This window comes from Lycorma delicatula, chromosome 5 (assembly GCF_047948215.1).
Source record: "Lycorma delicatula isolate Av1 chromosome 5, ASM4794821v1, whole genome shotgun sequence".
NCBI lineage: Eukaryota > Metazoa > Arthropoda > Insecta > Hemiptera > Fulgoridae > Lycorma > Lycorma delicatula.
In genome coordinates this window covers 88,434,043-88,446,931 of record NC_134459.1, presented here as the reverse complement: position 1 = coordinate 88,446,931, position 12,889 = coordinate 88,434,043, and the positions used below count along the sequence as shown (strand labels likewise).

General features: G+C 27.6%; 1 protein-coding gene across 2 annotated transcripts in view; it reads right to left on the bottom strand.

The window, feature by feature from the left end:
* Positions 1-12,889, bottom strand: part of LOC142325173 (unc-112-related protein-like) — a 327,233-nt gene that overhangs the window by 75,553 nt on the left and 238,791 nt on the right. Inside the window, exon 1 of one of the 2 annotated variants that reach the window (XM_075366592.1) lies at positions 3,800-3,848. The exons of the other annotated variant lie outside the window; for it this stretch is intronic. Coding sequence (XP_075222707.1) covers positions 3,800-3,839 — 40 coding nt within the window. The 5' untranslated portion in view covers positions 3,840-3,848. Of the gene's footprint in view, positions 1-3,799; positions 3,849-12,889 lie in introns of those variants that run through there. 2 annotated transcript variants of the gene reach the window in all.

The window sequence follows — 12,889 nt, the reverse complement described above, 5'->3', positions numbered from 1 at the left end:
AAATTGGTTAAACAATTGTCAAGAGCGACAAGTGCCCTGTGCAACTTATAAAAATGTTGTTATTAAAATATATTCTCTTTCTTCGGAGGTTATCAAGGAATTGTCATAATTCTCAGTTTTCTGTCTTGTTCAACATAAAATGGAGAAAACAAACAATCACCACAATCTTTAATAAACTATACTTCGTAGATGAGAAGAATAGGATTGATAAGAAGATGGTGAATATTTTAAAGGGTAATAAGTATGAGGTTTGAATCAATTAAACCAGTAAGAAGATCGACAGATGATAAAAGAAAAAAAAAAGGTGGTTTAGTACAGAGCCAGTTTAAGGTGATGAGTTTGTGAACAGAGAACGGCTCTTTTACGTAACTAGTTTGGACAAAAAAAGCCAAAGCTAAGTATCCTAACAAAATAAGAAAAAATATATTGTTAAATTACCTCTATTTTTTATTTATAGAAATTTGTTGCATTTTACACAATATAAATAAAATATTTAACCGTTAATTTTTAACCAGTAAATTTATACTTAAATAGCTATTTTCCCCCAACCAAAAAAATATGGAAGGAAGGAAAAATAAAACAAAAAAATCGTTTCTTATCTTTTGGTTATTATTTTGGATGTATATTTTTGAAATCAGTTACATCAAAATAAGAATTGTGACTGTTCTTTACTTATAAAAAAAAAAAAAAAATAGGAAACTATAAGCCTGTTTATTGGTACTTTGAAATTAAATAATAAATGATTTATCACAGCACTTATTAATTTTTCCAACATCGATAGATACTTTAAAAGTATGATGGTTAATTATTTGACTTCAGGACGTAAAAGCAAATACTTAAGTAAAATTTAAATATACTGGAATTTTATTTAAAAAAGATAAACCTTGATTTTAAAGAATTCAGAATTTTTAAAAACCTGAATTTCGAACTCCTAATAGGATTTTTTAGGTTCTGGACAAATTTGGCATTAAGCATAACTTAAACACGAGAGGTTATTTTTACGTGGAAAGTGAACAGAGGAATTCACAATAATAATATAAGATGCCTAACACATAATATTCATAAAATTTAGTTAAAACGGAAATAGAAATTTCTTTTATGAAAAATAATAGAATAAATAATTCATATTATCATAAAAATACTATAGTAAATAATGACTTTATACGATGATTAATGGCATTATTACTTGAATTTTAAATTTCCTTAAACACATCCCATCTAAATTTCATAAGGTTACTAGTGGAATTTTAGTAGAATATTGACTAACAAAATTCCAGTAACGAAATGAAAAGCAATACAAATATCAGATGTTAGTTATACATTCAGATCCTAAACCCCTACGGTTAAACGATAAGAGATGATAAATGAGACCAGCGATCTGACTAAAAAGTTCATTATCCGAAGCAACTAATTGGAAATATCCCTTAGAAACATCTAGGATGTACGTGTAAAAATAAGAGATATAAATATAAATTAACAAAAAAAAAAAAAAAAAAATACCAAGGTTACATTTGAAAAAGAAACTATACCATCATGGCATATAAGATATTTAAATGCACTCGTAGTTATTGAATTCAATACTAGACATTGTAAAACTCATGAAATAAAGAAGACCTAATTAGAGCTTCTGAATGTAAATTATGTCTTACCTTATAATGATATACGATAAATCACTAATCTGCATATATTGCTTCAATCATATCATCAACATATTCAATCATATAACAACAATCAGAATAACAGATTAGAAAGCAAGAAGACTTCCTTAATTCATAATAGAGTCAAGATGACTGAATGATTTCCTTTTGTTTGGTCAAGAACTGTTGAATACATTAATGTATTTTCATCTTTGGGATTCGATGCACAGCTGCATCGCCAAAAATCACATAACACTACTCACAAGCTATAATTAGGATACTTATAACGTGTAATGAAGCAATACAAACTCACCTTTAAGAAAATATAACTACGTAAAAAGCTGTAAATTGTAAATTTATCGATTACGTTTTTTTTAAATTGCGTGAAAAATTAATAGGGTGGATGGAAAAATAAACAAAAATATATTAAAGTACAACAAAAATATATTAAAGTACACACTACAAGATAATAAATATTCTGTAAAGATTTAAATAATCTAAAAACAAAACATTACCAAAAATATAATATAGAGGTATGGTAAAACGAATACTGAATTATACAACGTAATGCGAAATCAAAGAAATCGACGAGTAATACCGTACAAATCAAACAAAAGGTAATGAGAGTTCATTAAATTGTTCATCCCCAACCCCACCATGTGACCGAAACTAATACCATAATACTTTTCTTCGAAAAGTCGGTAATAAATTAAAGACTTTGCCATTTCTCTCCTCTATTCATGTATGTCAATAAATAATGTAAAAAATTGGATCCTAGCAGAATACAATTATTTAATAAAACTAATTTTTCCAATTATTGCTTTATTTTTTCCACCACTTTTAGTACTTTCGCGGAGGTATCTGTTTCATCAGAACGTTTGGTGAAAATAAAAAATTAAAAACATAATTAAAATATAGAGAGATTTGTATCCCATATCGGTCACTAATATAAAATGAATTCCTCTGTTACTGTTGCAATCTGTAGCAATTTTTCTTTCTTTTTTAATTAATTTAACCTCAGAAGCTTATAGAGAAGCTTGTACGTGAGAATACAGAAATCAATCTTAAAGCGTATGAAAAATACCATGCCTGGCAGGGATTCGAACCCGGGACCCCGGATGAAAGGCCAAGACCCTACTGTTCCGCCACGGAGATCAGCAATTTTATATATATATATATATATATATTAAGTTGAAAAATTAAAATAAAATCAATTATTTTTCTAATTTAGTCATAAAGTTTAAATTTTATTTGTTCATTAATTTTTTTCAGTTTTTTATTAGGCATGTTCCTCTGAAAAAAGGGATTTAAATTTGTTGTACATTATTTATAAAGCAGCACTTACATGTTTTCTAGTCTTAGAAATGCCTATTGATTACTTACTACTACTAAAGTGGTCAAGTTACTGGATTTCTGATTTCTGAAAGCCGTTTTTTTTTTAAAAAACTTCTGTTTGTTATTTCTATGTAGAAATATTCCTTGTGATTAACATGGTAAATTATCCCAATCCTGATAACGCTTCATTTTGAGAAAAAAGAATGATTATCATATTTTTCACATCGGTAGATAGAAGAAGAAAATTTACCCAATTCCTGCTTTTATGGAGAGGGGTACATATATACCCTCTACAAGAAGGGTTGAAAATTGTTTCTAGCCCCATTTAAAGAATAAATATATATATATATATATATTTTAGTTTCGTAGCAAATACTACTTAAAATAATTTCAATATTTTAATAGTATAACTGAAGTTAAAACGCGTACAAATAAAACTTTTAATAAATCCAACCCTCTTCGAGAAAATAGTCTCAGTGTCTTCCTACCCCTGATTCGAATTTTTATTTGATGAATTTAATAGAATCAATTCATTCTGATATAATCTACTGCACTAAATCTGATTAATGTCGAAGTGTTTCCAAGATAAGTAACCGAAGATGCCAAAACAAACAGGTTAGCACACAGTATTTTTCGCATTTTTAGACTTAAAAAATCATCGAAAAAGCGATAAATCACTTTTTTTATAAGAAGTTAGTAAAAATACTGTGATAGTCTTTCTTAATTACTTTTAATATAAAAAAGGACTAAAATATAATTAAAATACAGCTACAATATTAAGTGTGATACAAATGCAAATCTAACAACTACAATATCGTATTACTTACGGAATAACCGGATTAAATTACTGGCTATTTCTGAAAGCATTCATATCGTACCTGAAAAAAAATAAAAATAAAATTATAAACAACAAATAATTGAAGTATAACTGAAAAAAAAAAAACAATGAAGAAAATCTTTAATAACAGAATTCTATATAACAGAATTTAAAAGAAATTTTTAGTATGATTAAAATTTAACTGTGTAAGATAAGGAAAATAACGTCATACAAAATTTTCATTTTACAGATTAATAAGCTTATTATACCTCTTACAAAAAAGATATACCATTTATTTTATAAAAACATCTGATATGGGCACCACATGACTTCCTTGTACGTCTATTTAATTGCATACACGTATTTTCTTAAATGAAAAGTATATAAAATTTTATTTCGCTAACTTCTCAGTTTTTTTTTTTTTTTTACTGTTATTGAATTATTATTTACTGTAATTTTTTTTTTACAATCAGAGGTTGATCATTATTAATAAATCAATAATCTAAATTAAAAAAAAAGTTAAAAAATGAAATGATGTCGGATTCGAAACGATGTGCCATCCATCATCACCTAGTAAGATCCTAATATTTCATTAATTAAATTTTTATTTGGCTATAACTCTGGAATCAGTGAAAATAGTACCAATTAAGATATATCGTTGAAAAGCTCTCAATAATGGCTTAATACTGTAGTTAAGAAAAAGTCAAAAATCCATTTTTTTTTTATTTTGGGTTGTTTTGGATATTTTTGGTGAAGTCATTTGAAATCAAAAGGGGAGATGAACAACTAGATGTTACAACAGTCCTAAATCCAAAATTTCAACATCTTACGGCTAACCGTTTTTGAATTACGCGAGTCACATACGTACATACAGATGTCACGCCGAAACTAGTCAAAATCAGGCTAGATAGAAACTAGCTAGATTCAAAACTAGTTAGATTCAGGCATGATCAAAATGGATATTTCCGTTAAAATCTGAAAACAAAAATTTTTCGCGATTACAATATTTTCTTTACTTCGTAAAAGTAAAAAGAGTAGTAGAAAAAAATGAATTATAAACAATAAATTATTATTAAATAATATGCGAAAATAAATACAACTCGTTTTTTAATATTGGTGTATTTTCATTAGTTTTTTTATTTTATTATTTACAACCTTGGATATACTATCTACATATTTTAAAAAGGAATATTAATCAGACACTTGAAGTGATAGATGAAAAACGCAGACCCTGTCGCCAATCGATCCCAGACCGGCTAACCTAAACTCAGTATTCTAACCATTACAAAAAAAAAAAGATAACGATTTTATTTTACTAACCCGCATTTTTGTAAGAATTTAATTTAATTCCTTAAGTTATTAAGGATTAAGTTAATTACAATTATTCTTTAAATTTTTAATTTCTTAATTTTTATTAACAGAGAGCTTAATAAAAACATTTTTTTAAAAATGCTTACAACGATTTGATAAAGCAATTATAAGTTACAAAAATTCGCATAATTCTGACAAGCAGGTAAGGTGAACTGTTTTAAGTAAAAAAACGTACTTAAGAAAACTTAAATAAAATATTTTTGTATTATTTTTTCTTTTTTAATTAAACATTATTCTTAAAATTCTTCAGATACCTTCAGTGTAGGCATAGCAATGTCAACAAAAAAAACTAAAATTTGGAAAGAAGGATAAAGAAATGGGCAGAGAAAGATAATCCGTCCTCAAAAAACCGAATAGTAGTTTGTCCAACTCTATTCTCCTTCCAGGTAACGCTCTGGTAACGACTTTTTACTCATGTACAATAACTCTTGATCAAGATTTTTTTTTACCCATACGTAAGCACTAAATTATAAATCCAAGTTTTCGCTTTGACGAACTAAAATCAAAACGTCTTTTCCTTCGCAAATACCCGAGAATAGGTACAGAGTTTCAAAAGTAATAAACCGCCTTTAACTATTTAATGCCTTGATCCCTTCCGAAAAATTTAATCCTAAATACACAGGTTACAAGTCGAAGAATGAAATCAAATCCCTTTTAAGAAAATGATAATTTATCCCATTTTTGAAATACATGAAACCTAAGAAAGCAAAATATTACAATTATGTTTCAACAATAAAAATCGTACATTACAACCGAAGTATTCATTACTTTTTAATTTGAAAACATTACGCTTAATCGTATCATTTATTCTTTACTGTAAATAAAAATACAGTATCATAAAATAGTATAAACCTTTTATCTCAAATTACGTGGCACTCACAGTTGAGGGACACATATATTAATCAATAAAAATAATAAATATTCAAATATTAAATTGATTTTAATAATAAACAAAGACCCATATAGTACACAATATAAAAGAACGACAGAAATTTGAAAACCACCCGCAGGGTGAGTAAAGAATCAAACCGACTGCGGAACAATCAATTCATGCAGACAATCAATCCGCGTGATGGGAACGGACAAAAGGATATACAGACGAAAAGACATGTAGACATAGACGACAGATAGGCAATGACATTGACACTGTGGTCTATCTACACACGTTATTTCATATTATATTAAAAAGATGTCTGTATATAACACGATAGAAATATTATATTATATAGCTTATAGCTTAGCTTATATACCACGTGATGATGAATGACTTCCTCTTATTCTTTGTCAAAAAAAAAATCCCTCCTGAATTCTTAACCCCTCCCACGTCTCACCGAACCACAAACACCTAACTACCTCAATGTATTTTCTACACAGACTTCAATGTAGCTTACACAGCGAACATTTATCGCCTTAAAATTTGATCAAAAAATCTCAGTTTAGTTTACCTTTAATAAATAAACTAAATATTTTTAGTACTTGTTAAATACAATAAATTATTAAATAAAAATAAAATCGAATAAATATTTTTTTTATCATCTACTAGCAGATAAACCTATTGAAATAACATCATTTTACATTGGATTCTAAAATATTATGTATTCGAAAACAAGTTTACAAAAAAAAATGAGAAGTGCTTTTCCCTTTCCCTAACTGTAACGCATATACTGTTGCTGCTTAGCCCTCTAAAATACAAGTAATATTCAGCTTTACAAGTGAACGCCTTCATTTTGTTCATTACAGGGATTGACTATACAATGAACATCGTTACTCTCAGAGAAAGTACTCTAATTAGTGACACTTGCATCTCAGATGCTTTACATTACACATAACCATAAAAAAAAATACTCAAATATGAGGTGCGAAAAAAACACTGAAATACACGATTATCTGGGATTACCAATTGTTCCAGAAGAGATACGGCGTTTCGGTACAAGAAACAAAATGAGACTGAACAAAAATGTGAACTAACTCGCGGTTAACCTCTTGGATAATAGCAAGGAATTAGGGTAATTTTTTGGTGTTTTCTTTGCTTTTTATGTTCTGAACGCGATCAATGTTCTTTGGATTCACCTTTGTATGTATTTATTTATATGTATTTTTATATATATTGTAGAAGAAGTGAATACATATGCATACAGTTCTTTGATGTATTCAGCGGAAACCCCTCTCTGCACGTCATTTTTTTTTTCGTATTCAAAGTTACTTATGGCTCCGGTAAATTGGAACAAACTGTAAGTTGAACCTGGGCTAAAAAAAAAAAAAAATAAATAAAAGGTATAAAGCAATTAATTAATTATTACTAGCTGTGGGAATCCATGTTATTACGAAAATAAATATCCAGCAAAAATGCCAACAGATTGAAAAATATTTTTGGCAAACTGTAGGTAAGTATCTTATGAAGATTAAATTTTGTGGTTAGCAATATTTTACCATCAGGTTATATATAACCTCCAAGTTTGAATCAGTCTCTTAAAACTTTAAAACCAAACAATCCTGCCAAATTAATTAAAAAAGTGTTATAAGTCGTTAAAAGTTTTATAATGATTAGTACATTCATTACATTACTGATACAACATTCATTACCCTCGACTGTTTAGCTCACTGTTACTAGTTAATGGTCCAACCTGTGAAAGTCAAGCTTTTTTCTAAAACAAATTACCCTTGATCACTTAAAAAGTAAGAATTACTTAATAAAATGACTTCCATCAAATTTTATATACAATCACAAGTTATACAAGATGCATTTTTGAAAACTAGAATACAACAAATCTTTTCAAAAAGAAATCTAAAAATTCCCTCGGCGTTTGATAATTCTCAGGTTCATTACGTACAATTATTCAAACAAAAAATGAAAATGGTATGTTTAATACTCATAATAATAATAATAATATTAACAAATTTCTTCAAGGTCAAGTATTATATAATTTAATGATTAAAAAGTTAAAAGATCAAGTTCAAAGTTTTCTCCTCTCAGTTAAAAGAAGAGTTTATCATATAACACCGGAACTAGATAACGTCAACTCTTTACAAATTGCCGGTGAAGCAATCGAATATAATGAAATAATTATTACTTACTGAACAAATAATCTATATATTTGTATATATACTAGATTACAAGAAATATGGAATTATTTAATAACTTTTCTAAAAACTATTTATCTCTCTTTTAATAAAATTGTACTCACAGTAACACTTAACTCATGCTTTATTTACACTAGATTATTAATAAAATATCTAAAGAAGTACCCAGTGGAACATAAAAACAAATTAGTACTTTTTAAAATTCACCAAAAACCATTAAGTAAAGTGAAAATTTAAGGAATTTCATTTTAAAGAAAATTTTATTTTTATACCTGATAAAAAAAATGATTAGAAAGAACTTTCTACTTAATTTTGAAGTTACACATAAACAGATGACACAAAGAACTATTATTTAAACTATTAAAAGACACAATACAAATGAAAATTATTTTTGTTAAAAAAATTAGAATATATAATAACATGAACTCAAAACCGAGTAACATAACAAAGGGAGGTACTTTCTAAAAGTATATAATCTCGGTCTTCGGTTAATAACCCGTACAGATTATATTCATACTGTATCTACAAGAAAGTAATTCGTGGCAGAATATTAAAAAATGACAAGGTTATTGGGTCAAATATTAAGACAAACAGAATTAGTGAACAAGGTTGTAATATTGGCAGAGGGTAAAAATAATAAGGAAGGCAAAGATTATATTAGATAAAACATTTTATTTAGGATGTAGGATGTACGTTACAGCTAAAGATTTAGGATAGAAAGGAATGAAAAAGTGCATCAATCAAACGAATGATTATAGAACAGTTAATATATATACATATATATATATATATATATAAACACTCAATAAATAATTTACATAAAAATAGATTATTTTTATCTAGAAACCAGTACAGGACTTTGAAATGGCGCCCCGAATATGAATTAATTTTAACTGACAATCAGTCGCCTACTATAATGAGTTGACGTATTTAAGTAACATACCACGTGAAATATGAATGGAATTGTTTGTACAACAAATACTACATCATATAACCCAACTATATTTAGTGGAGATAACGATATTAATAAATTATATTACGTAGAAAAAAAACTACGATAAATATTTTTAATAAATGAATGATTTTTAACAACATACTCTTGTGTATAAATCGACCAATCTTAAAGAAAGAAAACGACAATTGAAATTAAATAATTTCTCTAAAACTTTTGTTTAACTTGTTTTTTTTCTTATTCCTTATAACTCGGTTATTTTTTATCCTAAAAAAAAAAATAGGCAAATCACAGTAAATTTTATAAGCTTTAAAAAATTAATTATTATTTTTTATCATAATTTTTTAAGATACCTGCAGAAAATCCTATTATACCCCCTTTCACCTTAACAACAATCCCAATCCACTCGAGAGTTCTTTCCATACTCTTAATAAATGAGTAAATCTTATTTAAATATGATAAAAAAAGAAACGAGAATAAATACTTTTTCATTCCAAGTACCTTAATTACAACTTCCTTTTGTTTATATTTATTGTGCTAAGAGGAAAAATGGAATGAATAATATTATCACAAATTAACGAACCAGTTTCTTTTAAGAAACAATGCAATAGGCGGGTGGATTAAAAATCAGATTCTCCTGCATGCAAGTTTAAATTCTGTAATATTCTGTTAACAGGTAATAACTTTTTTTCAATTAATAATAATTATTTGGTACAATTACTCTTCAATTATTGTTATATTAGTTTTTATTGATTGTATTGAGAATAATGGAGTTTATAAGTATACAAAAAAAAGAACATATATATGTTTCAATATCGATGGAAGAATAAGTATTCCTGACGTCCACGAAGAATTCCATGCGAGAGTTCCTGATTTTCCACTCATTAACATTTGCTTAAGCAGAATATAAAATTTGAAAATACTGGAGAATATGGAGATGTTCTGTAAGAAGCTTGGCCTGGAACCAGTTATTCTTTAGAAAACAAACAACTTGTAGAAATATTAACATAGAGTTTTCAAACATCAACCAATAAGGCGTCCGTTATAAAAAGTTTTTGAAAGATCCTAAAAATTCTGAGATTTAAGTATTATCGACTCAGGCTACTTCAAAAATGTAGTAATTGTTTCAATAGAAGGGAGGAATTTTGTGAGAAATTTATTAAATCATTGTGAAGCAGATCCTACTTTTTTTTGGATCAGCGACACGAAGAAATAAGCTTCAAATTGAACAAACAACCTACTGAACCGTCATAATTGTGTTAATTTTTTTCCTGTTTCGCCTCCGGGAATCACCGTCAGGAATTATTTAAGAGGATGAATGAGGATGATATTTATGAGTGTAAGTGAAGTGTAAGACTACACACTTCACTTCAGTCTCAGGTCAACCATTTCTGAAATGTATGGTTAATTGAAACCCAACAACCAAAGAACTTCGGTATCCTCGATCTAGTATTCAAATCCGTATAAAAGTAACTCCCTTTAGTAGGATTTAAACGTTGAAACTCGACTTCTAAATCAGCTGATTTGGGAAGACGCATTCACCACTATTAACAACCCAGTGGGTTCATAATTGTTTACTGGCCTGATAAAAATCCACGCCTTAAATATATAGAAGAAAGATAACTTAAATGGAGTTATTTTTGGTTTATTATCATTAATAAAAGGGCTGTTGGGACCTTATTTTTTTGTTTTGCCTTACTCCGGAGATATTAAATAATCCTGCGTTTCGTAATGGACGTCCATAAGTTCGGCAACAAAATAGGACACCTCCTTATTATGGACTTAAAATTAGACTAAATCGATGAAAACTTTTTCTCAATTTTCGACACCAAGAAGTGACTAAATGGCTACCATGTTACCAAGATGTGTCTTTTCGATTTTTCTGTTCTAAGATCATTCTCAAAGAAATTGTATATTTTCTTCAGATTCAAACAACCTTAAAGCTGTCAGTTGAACACTCAGTTTATTTTATAAATCAGGGTAAAATTTTACTGAAAGAAAATATGTAATTTCAATGAACGGATAAGGGAAAAGAATGACAATGAAAATTTCCTCTTGTATTAAAACATAAAAAGAAATCTTTTTATTAAATATTTTCTTTATGGTAATAGAATTTACTTTTAACCCACTCGGTACATAAAATACCCTGTCTCTGCTCAACAGAGGAAAATTCATTATTTAATAAAGAAACAATAATTTTTAGAATATATAATAACCATTAATAAAATATTATATTATAAAAACCTATGCAGGATATTAAAGGCAATTGCTATAATTTAGTAAATAACTTAACAAGTATAAGTGCTCTCAATAACAATAAAAACAATCAGTGCATGTCTACATAATGTAATAGCACATATGTACATATAGTATAAGCGTACACAGTACATTATACTCAATATATACATATATATATATATATATATATATATATCAATAATTTATTTGTAGTAACATAATATTCTATGAGTCGTATGAAAGCACAATGAACTGCAACAACATACTTATGTACAATAAAAAATAAAACACGCAGTTGAGTATATAAAACAGAATGCAATTACATAATTTAAACAATAAAAGAAGTATATAATAATCAAATAAATATTATATCCATTTTATTATTACAATAACTAATAATAAAAATGCGTCTTTAAAAAAAATTGCTACTATCATGATCACTAAATATCGTCTACTGTTAAGTGGGAAGTAATGTACTATTATATGTTCACGTTTAAGACAATAAATTCAATTGGATCAATTGGACCCGTACGTGTATAGGCTGGTTAAAGTACGCCTAAACCGGGTTGAATATCGAACGAACTTATTAAAATATTATTATTTAACAAATTAGTGGCAGCTGCAACTGGGTAACACGCGCGCACACACACAAGTGATTAAATATCAGATAAGGGTTCAATCAAACTCTTTTAAATTTTTATCTTGATAAAATTGTCATTAATCATTTCATTACGTTAAATAACTGTTTATTATACGATCAAAGAAGCGTTCTTTTAATTTCTATTTATTGGATCAAATAATTATAATACTAATTAAATATTATTTTAATATTTAATAATTCGTAATTTACAACAATATTACAAAGAATTTCACTTATAACAATAAATATTTGCGAAATAACAATGTCTCCCTAATAAGATTGCAAATTCTTTTTGTACTATCGATTATATTGGCAATGATAATAAAAAAAAATATCATGATATCTTCCAGATTTTACTTTTTTACTTTTCTGGCATCATAGCTCTAGAACTGTGCTGCAAGAAGGAAAGTATAGTAATCAGTCAGAAAATGGGGTATGGGTTTTTACCTACAAAAAAAAATGGGGTAATGTTCGTCCGTGCGTGTGTTGGCGTGTTTGAAGTTAAACTTTTGAGTGGATATATCAATTTTAATGAAATTACTCACAGACTCTTGTATATGGAGTAATTTTTGGTAACTTTGGGGTCAAAATCTCCAGGGGATAAGGTAGATAGTTTCTTTGGGGCCCATTTTTTTTTTAATTTTGCTAACAACCCCACTTTATATTAAGCTCAGTACATGTGTACATTCTTACCTTAACATTTTTAAAAACCGTTGTCCCCAAATTCTTTCCCTTCTCCAAAAATTGAAAAATCGTCCTATCATATTATTTATGGTGATATCTTTTTATTTATTGCGCATTTTTAACCAAATTTTTTC